Here is an 18,259-nt window from a genome sequence, read left to right on the forward strand (position 1 = left end):
CCGAGCCGGGACTTCGCAGACAAGCTTCACAATGCATGTACTGTTTTCCAAGTTTCTCATGCTCCTTCGACTCTGATTATGGGATGTCAGCGTTGTGACACAAAGCTTACTGTAACGAGCGCCTCCCGCCTACAGCAGAGCAGGAAGGAGAGGCCAAACAAGAACCACACTTTTATTTTTTTCTTTTTCTTTTTTCGCAAGAGATCCCGATGTCAGCCCCGGGAAGTGGGTCCTACTTACCCTTCCATGCTGCGAAAAGTGATGATCTACGTACCACGAAGCGGGGCTTGCATATCCCGATCAGCTTGTAAGCTTATATAGCTCTCAACAACAACAACAACATTCTTCTCCATCCGTGCCATCTTCCAGCATTTTCCACACACAGCCAGCATACTCTGCACTTCCCAGCATGTCCGCCGAATCCGGGCCCTACCAAATCCTCCACGATCTCGGCCCCCGACTCTCGCCCAATGCGGCAATCCACCTCCCCGGATCTGACGACTTTGCGCGAACCACGTCGCGCTGGAATCCGGGACAGATACGCCCTTCGTACATCGCCTCGGTGGAAGTTGGCAGCGAGGAAGACGTTGCGGAGACGGTGAGTTGTGCTGCAGTTTAGGTGCCATGGCATGGCTGGGACGTAGTAACGCTAGGGGGGCAGATCAAGTTTGCGAATCGCCATGGGGTACCGTTCCTTGCGCAATCTGGCGGTCATGGGTTTTGGAAGGGTTTGAGTGATGTGAAGGGTGGGATTCAGATCTATCTGCGTGGTCTTAATAGCATTGAGGTTAATGGGCGGAATGGGGGCAAGACGGCGTTTATTGGTGGGGGGACACTTTCTATTGAAGTTACTAAGACGCTGTTCGCGATTGGCAAGCATACAGGTATGTCCTGCTTGTTACTCTGCTGCTCAGAACCCGGGAGAACTCAGCGTTGATTTTTTTTCCAGTGACTGGGCTGTGCGCGACGACGTCTCTGGCTGGACCTGCTCTCGGCGGCGGTCACGGGTTCCTGCAAGGCCACTATGGCTTCATGGCGGACAACATCGTGTCTGCAAACGTGGTTCTTGCAGACGGAAGCATCGTCGTGGCCAACAAGGACTCCCATCCCGACCTGTACTGGGCGTTGCGTGGCGCGGGCCACAATTTTGGGATAGTCACGAGTCTCGAATACAAGATCTACGATATCCCGACCGGCATCCGGTGGACAGTGACAAACTACATGTTCAAGCAGGACAAGCTGGAGCAGGTCATGGCGACGGCAAACCAGTTCATCGGGCCGGAGATGAATGCGCCGCGCGAGTTACTCCTGTGGTGCAACCTCATCCACATCCCAGCCATCGACCCAGACAACGTAAGACCGCATCCTCCTCCTCCGTCAAAGAAAAAAAGACGACTAACCCATCCATCCATCCCCCCAGGCAATCGTGAATTTCAAAGTCCAATACGAGGGCACCGACGCCCAAGCCGCCCCCTTCCGCGCCCCCTTCGAAGCCCTCGAGCCCCTCTCCACCACCACAGAGACCGTCACAGAGTACAGCAAGCTCCACGACGCGATGGGCTTCGGCGAGGACAGCGTCGGCGGCCAGAGGACCTTTGACGTCAACGTCATCACCGCCAGCCTGCTCCGCTTCGACCCCCAGGCCATGCGCAAGTTCTACGATATCATCTCCGAGCACGCCAGGACGCCAGGCGCAGGGACTAGCTTCGGCATGCTTGAGGTGTACGCGTCGAATGGGGCAAAGGAGGTTCCGGCAGATAGCACTGCGGTGCCTCCGGAGGAGCGGAGGAGCAATATCCTCATGTGAGACGTCCTGCCCATACATATATCAAGCGTGAAGGCTGTTTGTGCTGACCTTCTTATTCCAGCGGGGGCTTGCTCGTCCATGACATTGGCAATGCAGAGCAGGCAGAACTAGCATGGAGTGTGGGCAGCAAGCTGCGAGCAGCACTCGTAGAAGGCATCGACGTCGCCAAGCACGGCAAACCAGGCAGTTATGTCAATTATGCCAACGGCGAACAGAGTGTCGAGGAGATGTACGGCCACGAGCCATGGCGTCTGGAGAAGCTGAGGGATCTGAAGCAACGCTACGACCCGGAGCGGAGGTTTCGGTTCTATGCGCCGATATGAAGATAAATGTGCGAGCTTGGCTGGTCTGCTGTGGATTGTCCTCCTAGGAATATAAAGTAGTAAGAGATCTTCTAACGGACGTTGCGTCCGCGGCGCTCGATATATCAGCGTTTAATATCCGGCCTGGAATATAATGTCTCAGCTCGCGATACGATACCCAAGACAAGCCTCGGAAACTGACGGATTACTTCCTTCCCCAGAAAAGCATTGTCTTCACTCGAGACGTGATGTTCTAGTTCTCCTCTCTTATCTCCCTCTCAACGTCCACCACCTCCGCACCGGCCAATAACTCCCACTCTATCCAATATATCCCAACTCATTCCCCTCCCACCGTAGTCCCTGCTATGCACCGGTAAGAATTATTAGAATCCTCGTGCAAAGTTTGGAAATCTACTCTGTGGTGAACGATAGGATAGCAGGCTAAGCAGCACTCTCCACCACGCTCTTTCCTCATCCATTACTCATCCCACCCACCAGCCCACCTCTCCCACCAGCCACACACGATCAGATATGACGAGATCTGGTACACTAGACCGTAGCTAGCTATACCTAGGCATCCACACCAAGGTTAAAGACCTAGCGTCAAGCCACTTGGAAGAGGGCCGTCGCCGTCGTAGCCGTGGCGGCGATCTATGGCGATTGGTAATCACGAGAAACCTGAACTGGACGAACACGTGGGGCGTTCCCCAGGCCAGGCATGTACACTACGAAAAGATGGGAAGAAGGACATTGACGGCAAGAGAGGGCATTATTGATTTTCAGGTGCGTGTGTATTGGGTTTTCAATCAGAAAATGTGCGTGTAGTAATAACCCGACAAGAGAAGGATTGTCGAACACGTTTTGTTATTTTCTACTTTGCATTGATTTGTGTATCAAATTACTTTTTAGAGCTATGTGCCTGTCTGTCGTGATTAGTGTATGTAGCGTAGGCTATGTGCTGCTACAGAGGGAGCAACTCTCTGGGATATATTTGTATGCCCTGCTTTCGATATGTGTATGTGTGTGTTATGTTTACGCGAGGTTCCATCCATGTTGTGGGTGTGGCGCGTACCTCTTGGGCGCCACCTGTAAGAAAAGTCTCCGTGGGTGATTCCGCGGCTTCCCTTTCGGTCTTCTAGACCAAAATTGGGGAGTTTGGTTTGGTACATAGGTTTACTACCTGCTCTTGGTGTGAGCTCGTGGTAAGTTCCGTTGGTGCCCATTGGTTCCTAACTTGGACCCTTCCTTGGTAGTACTTTGGTTGGCTAAATGATACCGCTGTCGCGTCCAGCTTCCGTAGCCCCATCTCAGGGGTGCACTGTGTATCTTTTCAGACACCGCTGTGCATGTCCGCGTCGGCGAGATACATGGTCCAGTCATTGTTTGCGTCGTCATTCTTGTGAAATAGGTCCCCTGGCGATATGCTCATGTCTTTCGGGCTCACACCCTCCGCTGCTACCTCTGTACCGCGAAAGGATGGGACTTGCTGGTATAGACTGCGACGGTCTGACAGAGAAGGTGAGAGCTCCGAATTTGATAGTGGCGACAAGCTCGTTTCAAGAGACAGTGAAGGCAGATCTTGCGGTGCCGACTCCTTCTTGATTGGCAGATCGGGCATGTCTTCCATGCTCTCAAGCCCATAGAAGTCCATCATGTCGTCGAAGCCCGAATTCTCGGGGAAGCCTGAAGTCTCGCCAAAGCCTGAGTCTGAGTTTTGGTACCATTGCTGTTGCTGCTGTTGCTGCTGTTGCTGTTGCTGCTGTTGCTGTTGTTGTTGTTGCTCCTGCTGCTGGTGCTGGTGCTGGTGCTGGTGATGGTGCTGGTGTTGATTTTGAGGTTGATGCTGATGTTGATGCTGGTACTGCTGCTGCTCCTGAGGCTCGGATTTGATCTCTGATATTTGCGATGGCACATCACCCGCCACAGGTGTGACTGTGGGAAGAGTGTTGTTCACGCCATGCGTTGCGAAGCCCTGCATGTAACTTCGTAGTTTGTGACAATCGCAGCTTGTGTGATCTAGCATCTGGCTTTTCAGCTGCAGAATGGTATTCTTTAGCATCAGAGTTTCAAGCTTCAGGTCGTCGTTGTGGGTCTGTAGTAGCGTAGCTGTGTCTTCCATGCGGGACTCTCGCCGTTTCTTCTTCGAACGTGAGCGGGAAGCAGCTTCGCGATTGCGTTTGAGACTTTCGAGGCGTGTGTTGTCTGCGTCTTTGCTCGCTGTGCTGGGACGCCGTGAGGAAGAAGGCCGCTGGTTTGTAGATATTTGAGAGATCTCATTGGCTTGAGAGGGGGTGGGCGAGGTCGGAGAAGTGATTGAGGGTGTGCTTGTGCTTCTCTGTGATGAAGGTTTCCGTGGTGCTGTCTTTGCTTCCGAGGCACAAGTGAGAGAGGAGGTGATGTCAAGATTGAGTTGAGGATTCATGGTGGACTCGGAGGCAAGCACACCAGGTACAAATGATGGATTGTTCATATCGCTAGTCATAATTTCGTAAAACCAATTGAATGAGGCTAATGGAGCAAGCAGGAAAGCACAACGAACGATGGATTGGTAGAGGCTGAGGAAGGTTTCAGAGACAAACAAGAGGAAGAAGGAAAAGTAGAAGTAGTCGCGAAGTTGATGGAACGTGGACAGCTTCACGGCATAAGTTAAGTAGAGCCGATCACCCCTCGCGCGGCAGACTAGCAAGATCCATGGAGAAGCCCCCAACATGCGGAATTGCAGTTTTCCATGACGAGTGCGGCCAAGTAGTAATCACTTGCACAACCAGACTCGTTTTTTCGCGGTTAACAAGAGCTGTGTTGCTGTACAAAGTTGGATGGCCGTCCCCGTCGCCGTCCAATTGGTCTCCAGTCTCGATGCTCCTTGCTTTGACGCCCGGTTGGTCAGTAGTCCTTGTACAAAGACCGCAGCCCAGACCGCCAACCAATTCACTGCCAAAGCAACACGCCCGCCAATCACCAGGCTGGATCGCACAGTAGCGCCCGCGGAAAATGCACTATCATATGCGCATGACGACGCCTTTCACTTTTCCATACTGGGACTGCATAGCTCCGCCATGGGGAAAGGCTACGAGATTCCGAGGAATTCCCACTTTGGCCTTGGACACTTTCGGACAACCATGGCTGTATATGCCCACCAGCCGTCCGGTAGGTAGTGATAGCTGCAAGTAGACATGCTTCCAGTCCAGCAGACAGGAACTACAGAACCTTCGACAGACCGCAGTAAGACAGAAGATCGAAGACCAGAAGACCAAAAAAAAGACAAAATAGAGAGCTCGGTCAAGATTCGGGCGTGTGCGGCTTCCACATGTTCATGCCCCACTACACGATCGCCGATCTCCCATCCAGCTTTTCGGCCGCTTTTCATGGCGATTTTGGTCAACTAGATCTGCCGAGAATGCGCATATCTCGTCACCCAGACCGCAGACTTGAGCACAATGATCGCCGCTCGCCAGGAACTGAAGTGGTGGTGGCGAAGGACGGCAAATCGGTCTCGTCTCGCTGTTTTGGTTTTGTTCTTTGACGTCGACCGTGGCGACTCGTCCATCACGGACATAACGGCTGTTGCTCACTAATCCTATATCACAGATGATTCCAAAGAGATCATCATACTGCACTGCCTCGTCGTCGTTCGTTCTGGCAGTCATTTGCATATATCCCCACCCATTCCCAGAAATTGTGTCTGTGGTCTCATCTCATATCAATAAGCAACTGACTCACTCGCCCACCTCCAACAGGAGTGACCCATAGCTGGTCAGGTTGCAGCATTCGAATGCTCGTGTGGGCTGCCCGTGACCCACAGGAGATCAGTTATTGTCGATGTGGAACCGTTCAAGTTCGTGACCTTGGTGGCTACGGTAGCTGTCTTGCTGCGGCGAGCTTCATGATTCATCGACCTGCTCAGTGCACCCTCATCACCTGATGCTGCCTCGCATCGGAGTGCAGATCGCGGCTACACAATAAGAGATGACATTGGCTGCCAACATGGACATTGAATGACCCCGCATCAGCTCAAAGCATGAATGCGGGGGTAGTGCACCGAAGATGAATCTGCTTATTATACTCTAGAAGATTCTGCGTACTTTTAACGGGAAGACTAAAACTTTGGTTCCTGTTCAAGATATCGCTGAGTTACGACTCGTCTCTGTTATCTGCCCCAGCTTGTTATAAGAAGGTGAAACCGAGGGGACCATTGCTGGGACCGGCCGCCGATGAATGCCCCGCGCTTTCAAGTGCTGGCGAGGGTGGAGCGATATCATGTATACAGCTTCTTTCTGCCAGAGCTGCATACAAAATCTGTTGATGGATAGATCAATACCTGTATCGATGTTCTAGTTATCACATACGGATCGCCAGCTTATCCATCCTCTCTGCACGTGTAATCGTAATCGCGTCTTTCAGAACAAAGCTGAGCTTCCAGGTCTGTGGCCCGACCTCTCTGAAATCTCAGAAGAAGTGGATCTACGAAGCATCCAGAACAGGAGCAAAGAACGATTCTCAACAAGTCGGCTCCGTTGAAGCAGATTCTGTCGGAGTGCTGCGGATCGACTGCTCTAGCACATTACGAGCGCTGGATCGAATCTTGCGAGTCTTGGACTTGTTGTGACTAGAAGCTCATGATTAGCGACACGTGGAAGATAGGAGCATGGAAGAGCGAAGAAAGAGATGGAGTGGGATGAAGTCCCATCGCAGGATACAATGAGTTCCTTCGTGGCTGATACTTTGGTGTAAGGTTCAGGACTCATACTAAGTCGGGCAACCATTTCAACTGTACTCTCTGCTGAGGTTGTCGGAAAATTTAGTGGAGCTCTCTTGTCCAGTCGATCACTTCACCGCAATACGTACTGCACTTGCGTAAGACAGCACACATTACTTGGCGCCCACGACGTCCATCCACAAACACCGCAGCTCCTTGTTGTAGCCTCAACTCGATCAGTGTACCAGGCTGTAATTGCCCAAGCAGGAAAAACCTAGTCTTCAATAGATAGCCCCGTCACCGATATCTCGTCACATAGGTAGCATGCTAAGAATGGTTGTATGGTTGGTCTTTGATGGGCTTTCGTCTTCACAAGCAATCGCTCATGTGCCATAGCGGAGCGGTCGAGATGTATGACATGGTCAGTCATCCCGCGGGAGTGATGTGTCCAGTGAAGTTGTCGACTGGAACGAAACAGCCTCTTATGATTTGTTTGACGCCAGCTAAATACACCTTTAGTGGGAGTAAAGCAGACTCAGTGACAACAAAATCTGCTAATGATGAGAAGGCGATCGAAAATTGACGACAGTGGTCGAGGCTTGATTAAACTGTCGAGAGGCAGAGATTCGAAATCAAATCAACGACGCGTGTTAAAACACGCGTTGGACTAGGTCCGTGCGGTGACGCGCGGTCACGAGACCTCCAATATCTCCATAGTGTTACAAGGAATTCTTTCGCTGTTTGAGATCCTTAACTTTATATTCTACGTCTCGCTCATATGGTCATAATCTCTTCCAGTCCTATGTCTAATTCCGTATGACTGTATGACTCAAAGGCACGATGTCGCATTCGTCATTCCAGAAGTATGCATTAACGCGACTCCATCAGCGAGTCTCAGCAGAGATCTCTACCGCCAGAATATTAAATAAATGACATACAAAGCCCAAACAACATACTCACACGTGGTACAACATTCGACATAACATTGAATCACCGCGTCCTTTGCCAAGATAGGCATCGGCCGACAACTGCCGGTCGAGGGCGTGCGGAAATCCTTCAAGGGAAACATCTCAACAATTTGGTAATGTGATACGTCGAAGAAGGAGCCTGATGGTCATAGAATTACGTCTGTTGCTGGCAAAGCAAACGTAGGTGCGACGATAACACCCAAACGATGCTCAGTTGACCGTTCCTGATTCTCGTAGCACGACACCGACGTATACGTATCGCGAAAACGAATCAGCAGGGCTGCCAGTGGTGTCTTGGCCACTATGAAGCTCTAGCCAAGCCGAGCTCACAGGGGTCATTCATCGCTTCTGTAGATCTTCTGGTGGTCTTCTCCTGTGTACAGCTCTGTCTTGTTTGTACAACCGAACGTTGATGTCAGGCTGTCGAGGCAAACCGTCACCTTTTAAATATGTGAAGGAGCTTGTTTGCTAGCAATATAATTTCCGGAGTTCTGAGACGATCGTTGTGTTGCTAATACGACCTACAGGAATGTTGATGCAAGACTCCTGAGAATGAGGCATCTCCGTGCCCGTGGGCGAGCGATTGGCCCTACAGCACTTGTCGCGCTAACAACCACGTTTGGGGCTTTTTTTGTGTCTGGACTCTGTGCACTCTGCCGCCCGAGCTCCAATCGCGGGTCCCCGAAACTCATCTGGGCAGCTTGAAGCGTTGTTATCTTTCTTTTTATAATACATGGCGCAGGCGCTCGTCTTGTAACTCTACCCGGAATATTGTTGGTCTTCTTACAAGGCTAGGGCCAGATAAAGGTCGCCCTGCCTTTGTATCGCACATTCAACACCGTCAACGCGCCTCGTTCTCAAGCTCGGCCGGCCGCTATTTCCTTGATCGCAAGCCATGTCTTCGTTGGAAGATCATTCCACCTCCCCAGGGCTCTATCGCCAAAGATCCCACCACGGCGCGGTTCTGAAGGGATACTTGCCTCTTTCCGAAGATCATGCCATCTCTACGCGCGGACAACATTTGCCCGGCTTGATCCAAAGCCGCTCCTCAGCCACCATATCATCTCTCGCAGACCGAAGGCCGAGCCGATTTCACGATGAAGATCTAGAGGCCGCCAATGAAACAGACAACGAGAGTGTCTATATTGGCCATGGCAGAGAAAGGCGCGAAAGCTCTGGCTGGGAAGCTCTCATGGCTCCGCAGATGCGCAGCCAGCGTCTCATCGGGAACAGCAATCCTCGTTACCAATGGTAACGTCTTCTTGATCTGAAATTACTAGACGAAAACTAAGTACTAGGCAGGGATCAATACTGGAAATCTGAGGAGGAACTCAAGAAATGCAAGAAATCTGTGTAAGTCTGGCGCCAGCTTCGACTTTGACGACAAGCTCTAATTTATACTGACAGGCGCAAATACTACGAACACAACAATTCTTTAATTCAGCAATTTGCGTACATAGATCGCCTCCTCGACTCGTCCCTACCACATACACTGATTCAGGAGTACCAAAACAACGACTATGGACTTGACATCCCTCCAACTATATCGGAAGAGTCGCCTGCGTCCCCGAACGAGCTTTCGGATTCTGCGAGTTTCAAAGCCTCGACTAATGGTTCATATGGTACAACTCAGACAACGCCAAATAACGGACCAGTCAATGGTGCATCCAAAGTCAAGAGAACGGCAAAGAACTTGTACAAGGTTCCGTCAGGGGAAGAGGCACCACTCCTATCGAGAGTCGATAGCGAGCCAGACTCCCCAACTGGCATGCCAGATTTTGAACCCGAAGAGGACATGGACAGTGGCGCTCGTATCGTCACGGTAGCCATATACATCAACTTGGTCGCCAACACCATACTCCTCATCCTGAAGATCATAGTAACAATAATGACATCCTCCGTCTCCGTTCTCGCCAGTTTGGTCGATGCCGCTCTAGACTTCCTCAGTACTGCGATCGTGTGGACGACGACATATCTCATCTCTCGAACGGACTACTACAACTATCCCGTTGGACGTCGTCGGCTGGAACCAATCGGTGTGCTCGTATTTTCGGTTGTCATGGTCACCTCCTTTGTACAGGTTGCGCTTGAAGGTATCAAGCGCATGAATTCTGGAGACCACTCCATCATCCAGCTGACTGTTCCTGCAATCGCAATCATGAGCTCCACCGTGATCGTCAAATTTGCATGCTGGATATGGTGTCGCCTGATCAAGAACTCGAGCGTCCAGGCCCTCGCACAGGACGCAATGACTGATGTTGTATTCAACATCTTCAGCATCATATTTCCGCTCGGTAAGCTTCTCACAAGACGATCCCTGACATCAAGCTAACGAACGTCCAGTCGGATACTGGCTCAAAGTCTGGTGGCTGGACCCCCTCGGCGGTATCCTGCTTTCCGTCTACGTGATCGTAAACTGGGGCAGCACGACCGGCGAGCACATCAAGAACCTCACCGGCGCCGCCGCAGATCGCGACGAGCGCAACGTGCTCCTCTACCTCACCATGCGCTTCGCAAAGACGATCAAGCAGATCCAGGGCCTGAATGCGTACCACGCCGGCGACAAGCTAAACGTGGAAGTCGACATTGTGCTGGACGAGAACACGGCGCTGCGGGACAGCCATGACCTGGGCGAGAGTCTGCAGTATGTGCTGGAGAGCGTGCCGACGGTGGATCGCGCGTTCGTGCATATGGATTACAAGGATTGGAATCTGCCGACGCATATGAATCAGCAGGCTCATTGATTTCAAGACTAGAAGCGGGGGGTTTCAAGTTCTTTTGTTGTACGATATGTTGGTGGGGGTTTATGTACGATTGCCTGCTCGTGTGTACTTGTATGTGTATGTAGGATGTGGACGTGTACTGGAGGCCACTTTGTTCCCCAAGGCCAGGAGCCACAACCGGCGCAGACGTGTAGTTTAAACAATCGTTAACCAACAGATATTTCATTGCCACATCATTGTGTCTCAGAGTCCTCCTGCTTGAAGTGTATCTCAATCGATAATCTGCCAAATTGAATTGGGATCCCTCAGAAGTGCTCCCAGTAATTAGCTCCGGAAGCCAGCGCGTCGATCCGCAAACAGACCTGTCTCCGCACACGCAGTTCCAGGCGAAAGTACCCATCTAATCATCTATCTGACTCAAATACTAGGTAAGGTATGTCAGATAGGCCGCAGCACATCAACCAGCTTGCCAAGCAGTCCAGAGTATGCACGAATTTCGACATTCAAATTCAGATAAAGAGGACGCTCGGCAATGCTGTTACGTCTGTCTAGATATGTCTTGTTGGGTGTGTGCATTGATACTACCCGCCTAGCCTTTGCAGTTTCTTGCTTCTTGGTCTGGTTTGATAGCTTTGTAGTGCGGGAGAGGTGGGGAAGAGAATGGGAGGGCATGGGGAATGGTATGGGAGGGCATGGGAGGGCATGGGAGGGCATGGGAGGGCATGGGAGGGCATGGGAGGGCATGGGAGGGCATGGGAAAGGGCATGGGAGGGCATGGGGAAGAGTATGGGAGGGCATGGGAAGAGTATGGGAATGGGCATGGGAGGGCATGGGGAAGAGCCATGGGGGTAGAGGGAGGTGGTTATGCGTTTTTGCTTATCGATACATACGTGCATGTCGAGGAGAGCAGTATTGTGTGAATGGAGACAAGGGGGTAAGGATCACGGATTTGACCTTTTGTTGGATTGGTATGGTTGGGCTTGCGGTTATCGATGATACTGGGTTCAAAGAAGCTCGTTTGTGGGGATGGCGGTTTGGTAGGATGTACGTTGTTGGAGAAGAATGGAGCCAACAAAGTCGCAATTTTGGCAGAGTAGGGTTCTTTCTCAACGTGAGCATGTATGTCCACGGCAAACCAGGATCCAGGCATCATCAGCTTCGAGGCAAATCCTACGATCCGCCAATTCTTCAGTCTAGAAGAAAGCTCGAAAATCCTGGTCCTACACACTTGACGATCAGTCTACACGTCCAGTGCGTGATGCCACTTTCAGTGGTCCTCAGATGTCGAACCAAATCGCATAGTCGTACGTTCGAGAGACATCGTGGTGTCTTCTCCTGGAATAATCAGCGGGATTCTGCGGGTCGTTAGCGTCGGGTCATTGTGAGTAGTTCCTGGAATGAGCGCCCTTGCTTCGCTGGAACGCTGCACGAGCCATGTATGCATGGATGGTGGACAAAGGAGCGGCCCGGACCTGTGGCGGGTCTTGGCTGTGTGTATAGGGGGTTTGGAGGTAAGTATTCGGTGCCGGAAAGGGCCTTAATGCCAGAAGGCCTTGTTTTGACTGGTTGTTTGGGAGAGGTGCGGCTTGGAGGAGGTTGAGGACGAGGTTGTCGAGGCACGACGATCTAAGGGGGCAGATCCTGTTTTCTCCCCATTCGCGTGGTCCTGCATGTCTGTGCTGGGTGCAAAATCGCAACGTGGACAGAGTATAGCAGGGTTTTTATCTTGGAAGTGCTTGGGAACCTCTGTGGGCCGTGGTGTGGTCTACGGGCCGTGGCGAGACATGCGGGACCTAGTGTGTCAGCATTGTTTACTGAGGCAAATGGCATTGCCCCCTGCACTTATGAAAGCAACAACATGGCCAAGGAAGTCCTTTGACCATGCTGGCTGTGCAATAAGTGGGCTCGAAACAGGTCACTAATTGGGTACGTAGAGCAACTTGATCAAGTACAACTGAAGGAATGTGCATGAATGCCTTGGCCGCTGATAGTCCTACCTGGACTTCACCAATACTGATATACGTATATATAAAGTCCGGCAAGATGTCGCTCATGGCTCCGAGACAACAAGCTCCTCATTGCGCTCAAATCAACCTTCAGATTCCCGAACGACCCAGCAGCGGACCGTAACACGGCTTCACCAGCTCTTCCGGACTCGATACGTCCACGACTTTTCCCACGCAATATCTTCCCTGCATTTATCATACCAGAGTCAGAATGACTTTAAATTACGGCCCGCATCCTCTCAATCGCTTGACATACGATCCTATAGTGCCTGACCTCGTAAACAAAACACCAGGTCTAAGAGCTGACCTCGACAAGTCTTTGGAAAAGCACATATGTATAATACATGACTTGGTTGGCGAAGACGAAAACCGGTTAGCATATCTTCTGAGCCCTCACATTCGCTATCTTACGGCGGTTTCCAAAGCTGATGCCGACAATGTTTTTCGCGAGGAAAAGTACGAGAATTATGAGAAACTGATGGATTCGCAAAAAAAGCTTATGAAAGAGTTCATTGAGTTTCAAAAACTCCAGGACACGGTTGATGCTGAGACGTCTCGTGCACTCGAGCAAAACGTCAATATGTCTTTATCCGAAGGACTAAACAAACTCAGGGCCGACAGTAGTATCACCAGTAAGAGAGCAGAAGCTGCGAAACAACGTGCTAGTTTACTGGAGAAGCTTCCCAAATTCTACCAGAATTGGCAGAAGTATCATGCAAATGCGGTTAAACCCGGGTCGCCTGTCAATGAGTTTGGCGTCTTGCCTTCCGGTTCAAACGTGTCGACCCATCCCCAGACTGACATTGACTCCACTAAGAGTGATTCGGAAAAAGCGTTCAGCCAGTTCTCCACATTTGTTCTTTTCCAAAGGGCGATTTCCTCCAAGTTTTTAAAACTTCGCCAGGAATTGCGCGCCAATTTTGACGACGAGGACAAGGACAAGGACAATACCGAACGGTATCACAGCGATCTTTGCTTGCATTTTGAAATTATTGTCCGGAATAGTATCACACGTAAACGCATCACGGCTGGCGAAGGGAGAGTCACCAAAATGATACGCAGCTGGACAACCGGTGATGACTCGCAATCCATATATCTACAGAAAATGGGGACCGACTATGAGAGGATTTTCGCTCAGCAGATTCAATTGAATGAGTTCCTGCGTGAAGTGTTCCAGAACCAAATGAAAATCACAGACCGGGAAGAAGAGTTATATTCCAAGATCATCACTAAGCAGAAACAATTCGTCAAGGATTACGAGTTGGAAAAACAAGATTGGGTGGTATGGCAGGAAGACTGGGTACAATATTATACCATGGCGGAAAACGTGTACGCTCAGGAGAAGGAAATCCTAATTCTCCCGTTCCGAGTGGACAATCGTATCAGCCAAGAGAGATATGTACAAGAGTGGAAGAACCACGGTCTCAAAACCATCAAGCCATTACAATCTAGGCTGCAGGGACTAGTTCTTTAAAGTGGGCTTTTTCTTGCGTTGAGGCATTCTCACCCGATATGTTTTCCGGTGTCGAACCTCCGGCATTAAATAGTATGAGAAGAGAACATTCCGGTCTTTGTGGCTTGCTAGATTAGTTACGATGAGGTAGATATAGATCTAAAAGGCAGATATAGATTTAAAAGACAGATATAGATCTAAAAGTCAGACATAGATTTAAAAGTCAGACATAGATTTAAATCAAGAGTTTTATCAGATAGATATGACAATCTATGTCTCTCTTCCATAACTAGCCAATCTCTGTATGAACTTTAGCACTGTCAGGCAAGGTGGATTTCGTACTTTGAGATAGTGCATAGATCTCACTTGCTAAGGCAGAAGAATGCTCAGGTGTCTTATCGAATCTAACACCAGAGTTGTTTCGCTTGTTTAGTTGTCCTTCTCTTGTGAGTCAAATGTTCTGTAGCGTCCAGCTAGAATTGAAAAGGAAGAGAACAAACTCGAAGGCAGATTATTGGATCGATTGTGCTTAACGCCGGAACCTCTATTTTGAAGGATTAGCATACTTCGATTTTTGAGAGAGCTCCTAAGCTGTACTGCATTTCTGGTAGTAGTAAGACTTTCCTGGATATGACGAATATGCTACTAGCATATCTCCCAGGGTATAAACTACTTATACGGTCATACGCCGTCACTTGTATAGTAAACATCTCATGGGTATCCAATTAAGTTATAATGCTCTATAAATAAGTACTTAAAGCTTTACATAGATCTATAATAGAATACTAAGCTACAGGTTCTATACGAGTACGTTTTGTGCCAGTCCATAAGATCCGATGTCTATGAATGTACGAAAGTAACACTTATAGGAAGCTTGATTTGCGCAATAGCAACGTGTATAGTTTGATATCGTCTAGCTATATTGTAATGCAACGATCGTATAGGGCACTAGTTCTGTCTTTAGATGACACGCACATTACGTAGGAGGCATAGAATTAGGAATGAGTGCTTTACGGAACAAGTCCCGTACTACGCCATGGAGGAATTTTCTAACTTTCCAATTTCAAATTTTTTGTCCTCTGTGATATATCAATACCCATTTTAGAAGCATTGTCCGTTATTAAGGATTTAACACCACCACTAAGTGCGACTAGGTCAAGTAAGAGAGACCTTAATATATAGGACAAGGACACTGAAGAGTAGTCGAGTGTTTTTGATCTACTTAAGCAACTACTTAGATAATTCAAAGCATTAAAACATAATGATGTGAATCTTTCGGCTGTTTCTAATGTCAGCCTAAATAAGTGTAGATATCCAATGCGCGCCGTAAAGCGTGAGAGAGTAAGAGACACGAAGAGGTAAAGTATGGACATAGCTTCTATTCATCAGTCTGTCTTCTTCTACTAATTTAATCCTGTATCCTTTCTACTTCATAGTAAGACGTGCGTGTAGGTGTGTATCATAGGTAGTGTGCCTATGTTTCTGTCCCAAGAAGGTCCTACGAACTGCCCAGCCATCCATACTCCGAGTAATCGAAACTCCCAGCAATCTAAAGTCCCAGCAACTTGAACTCCCAGCAATCTAAAGTCCCAGCAATCTGAACTCCCAGCAAGCTGAACTCCTAGCAATAATAACTTCCAGCAATCACAATTCCCGTCAATATCAAAATTCCCAGCAACCCCAATACTGACCAAAAACAATTCCCAGCATGCGTCTGCGTGTCCCAATCTCCTCCTATCAGATCCCAGCGGTCCCAATCCCAGAAATCCCAATTCTTAGAAGTTCCAATTCTTAGAAACCCCAAAACTCACCAAAATCAATGCGCCTCCACGTCCTATTCTCCTCCTACCAATTCCCGAATCCCTCAACCTCACACCCCATAATTACATCCCCTTCCACCTCCTTCCCACCTCAGCCCTCACAAAGCACCCTCCTCCTCTCCCTCTCCCCCTCCCCTTCCCTAATTTCCACCTTCGGGCCCGCCTCCCCCCAATCCACCCCAAATTCCGCCTCCATCACCCCCATATACGCCTCAACACGCGCCATCGCACGCCTTACCATAAACGCCTTCTCCCGTATATCCTCGCTCTCCGCGTCCGCAGGGTTGTTGCATTCCGACAGAAGAGATTTCTCCTCTCGCAACGCTAGTTCGAGCTGCATCGCTTCCCGACGGAAGCTACGCGTAATATGGGCTTTTATGTACTCGCCTTGGGATAGGTATTTGGGGAGGTGTTCGAGTGGGCGGAGCAAGGGCGTGTAGGAGCGGAGGAAGCGGGTGGGTGGTAGGGACGGACTGTATGTGACTTGGCGGCGTCGTGAGGTGGAGGATGGGTTTGATTCGGCATATGGCTTATTGCTGGAAGGTTCTCCGTCTAGCTTGTCAAGAGAAGTGTTGTCCAGTCCATCAAGAGGAGTGTCGTCTAGTTCATCAAGATGAGTGTCGTCCATTCCATCAAGAGAAGTGTCGTCTAGTTCATCAAGATGAGTGTCGTCCAGTCCATCAAGATAAGTGTCGTCTAGTTCATCAAGAGAAGTGTTGTCTAGGTTTTCAAGAGAAGTGTTGTCTAGCTCATCAAGATAAGTGTCGTCTAGTTCATCAAGAGAAGTGTTGTCTAGCTCATCGAGATAAGTGTCGTCCAATTCATCCTCGAAAGTGGCATCGGATCCAGCGTCGTCGCTCACTCCCTGCTCCTCAACTGCCCAGTCTGGCCCAAGCGTCTCCTCAATGTTCGCGAGGGTGAGCTCACGCTTGACTTCACCGGGATGGCTGGGGACGGGGTTGGTAGTAATAGGGTAGAAGCCGTCGTCGTCTGCGCCGAGCGCGGGCTGCTGGTGGGAGACGTTGTAGTTGTTGCCATGACGGTCGACCCCGATACTAGAGTCAAGGGGTGGCATGGGAGCGGCGCGGGGGTGCATCGCTGGATTGGAGTTCTGAGCGTAGATGCCTTGAGGAGGATAGAATGCTGGGCCTTGATAAGAGGTCTGATGTACTTGATGATGTACTTGGTGATATGCTAGGCGAGGTGGGTGAGGTGGGTAGGGAGGGTCGTGGACAGGGGAGGGTCGTGGACAGAGGAGCTGATGTCGAACGGGGTGTTCCAGAATGTGGGGCCATGGGAGTAAATGATATTTGAAGGTCGTCCGAATGGGTCAGGGTTGAATGGTAGGTTGTTATCTGGTGCGAAGGGAGCTCGTGAGGACATATTCATGTCGAAGGAGCGGGGCTCTTCTCCCTTGCGTTGTTGGAAAGTCGCTTGCATTGCATCTAATGTCTTAGTAGGTAAATCGGTTCTGAATGCCGTTTCACCATGGAATCTTGTGAATGGAGCGTGGCGTGAGGCTTGATCACCGTGCCGACACTCTTGGGCATTGAGCTCAGATGACTTCTGAGCTGGTATGGTCACAGATATGCCAAGACCTTCACGCCCGGGTGATCCCGCGTCGAATACGATGTGATTTCTCAGGGGATAATTGGTTGTTCTTTGCTTAGGGATCAGTGACTGACCGGCATTGAAGGGTGGTGGAGCAGAAGTGCCGTTCGGGCCCGTTCCGATAAACTGGAAATCCGACTGAGAGCATGCCTGGGGACCATTTCTCGGATCAGGGGCGGTCGACTGTCTGTCTCTGTGCATATATGCTTCATTCCTCAAGCTCACAAATGGCCTCTCTGTTTTCGAATTTCTGATGTCGACAAGTGTTTGTGAGGACGACGCTTTGATCGCTCCATACCCGTCATTCTCAGGAATGGCGCGGTTCCGATAAGGAGATCTATGATCCTCTAATGGGAAGTCCCACTGATGCGGAACGTCGTCAAAGATAGTCGAGGAAGAACTTGGACAAGCACGCCGAGAGAGACGGGGTCGACGCGCACGGGCACCATGAGCCGACTTACGCACCGTGATGGGGGAGGGAGTCCTTCCAGGATCAGACGAAACAGTCCTGGAGGATGGGGAAAGTGATGGTGCTACTCCTTTGCCAGCCATGACTGTAGATCTTGAAGAAGAATCAGTCATAGACCGGGGATCATGTAGAGGAGAGAGTAGGAACGAGGAGGAAGAAGTCAATTTATCAGAGGGATCGCTTATATAAGTTCTGAACCCTTCGTGAGCACGTGTTCTAAATCGAGTGACGGGTCTGGGAGCCCATTCACCTGGGTCCTCAAATGAAGGAACGTGAGCATGTGCCACTTATCGTGCGTCTATTGTCGGCTCATTCACTCGAAACAGATGAGAGCACTCTTTCGGTAAGGGATGTCTCAGGACGCCGTTTTGGATGAAGTTTGATGCTCAAGCTATTCATCAAGC

General features: G+C 50.1%; 5 protein-coding genes across 5 annotated transcripts; 3 read left to right on the forward strand and 2 right to left on the reverse strand.

Moving 5' to 3' along the window:
* Positions 1–210: 210 nt before the first annotated feature.
* EJ05DRAFT_539904 (FAD-binding domain-containing protein) lies at positions 211–2,599 on the forward strand. Its single transcript, XM_033749558.1, has 5 exons — positions 211–598; positions 662–884; positions 950–1,353; positions 1,421–1,803; positions 1,869–2,599. The coding sequence occupies exons 1-5, from the start codon at positions 410–412 to the stop codon at positions 2,128–2,130; spliced, it is 1,461 nt and encodes a 486-aa protein (XP_033598550.1). The 5' UTR covers positions 211–409; the 3' UTR covers positions 2,131–2,599.
* A 360-nt stretch (positions 2,600–2,959) lies between these two features.
* EJ05DRAFT_478131 (uncharacterized protein) lies at positions 2,960–4,908 on the reverse strand. The gene has a single exon (XM_033744393.1). The coding sequence runs from the start codon at positions 4,817–4,819 to the stop codon at positions 3,440–3,442; it is 1,380 nt and encodes a 459-aa protein (XP_033598551.1). The 5' UTR covers positions 4,820–4,908; the 3' UTR covers positions 2,960–3,439.
* A 3,491-nt stretch (positions 4,909–8,399) lies between these two features.
* On the forward strand, positions 8,400–10,727 carry EJ05DRAFT_478133 (uncharacterized protein). The gene is made up of 4 exons (XM_033744394.1): positions 8,400–9,024; positions 9,076–9,126; positions 9,181–10,067; positions 10,117–10,727. The coding sequence occupies exons 1-4, from the start codon at positions 8,669–8,671 to the stop codon at positions 10,515–10,517; spliced, it is 1,695 nt and encodes a 564-aa protein (XP_033598552.1). The 5' UTR covers positions 8,400–8,668; the 3' UTR covers positions 10,518–10,727.
* A 1,957-nt stretch (positions 10,728–12,684) lies between these two features.
* Positions 12,685–13,976, forward strand: EJ05DRAFT_518709 (uncharacterized protein; the record flags this gene model as incomplete). The annotated part of the gene is made up of 1 exon (XM_033748705.1): positions 12,685–13,976. The coding sequence occupies exon 1, from the start codon at positions 12,714–12,716 to the stop codon at positions 13,974–13,976; it is 1,263 nt and encodes a 420-aa protein (XP_033598553.1). The 5' UTR covers positions 12,685–12,713.
* A 1,890-nt stretch (positions 13,977–15,866) lies between these two features.
* Positions 15,867–17,938, reverse strand: EJ05DRAFT_518711 (uncharacterized protein; the record flags this gene model as incomplete). Its single annotated transcript, XM_033748706.1, has 2 exons — positions 15,867–16,937; positions 17,027–17,938. The coding sequence occupies 2 exons, from the start codon at positions 17,936–17,938 to the stop codon at positions 15,867–15,869; spliced, it is 1,983 nt and encodes a 660-aa protein (XP_033598554.1).
* Between the last annotated feature and the right edge of the window lie 321 nt (positions 17,939–18,259).

The sequence above is a fragment of the Pseudovirgaria hyperparasitica genome (assembly GCF_010093815.1).
Source record: "Pseudovirgaria hyperparasitica strain CBS 121739 unplaced genomic scaffold EJ05scaffold_12, whole genome shotgun sequence".
Classification (NCBI taxonomy): Eukaryota; Fungi; Ascomycota; class Dothideomycetes; order Acrospermales; family Acrospermaceae; genus Pseudovirgaria; species Pseudovirgaria hyperparasitica.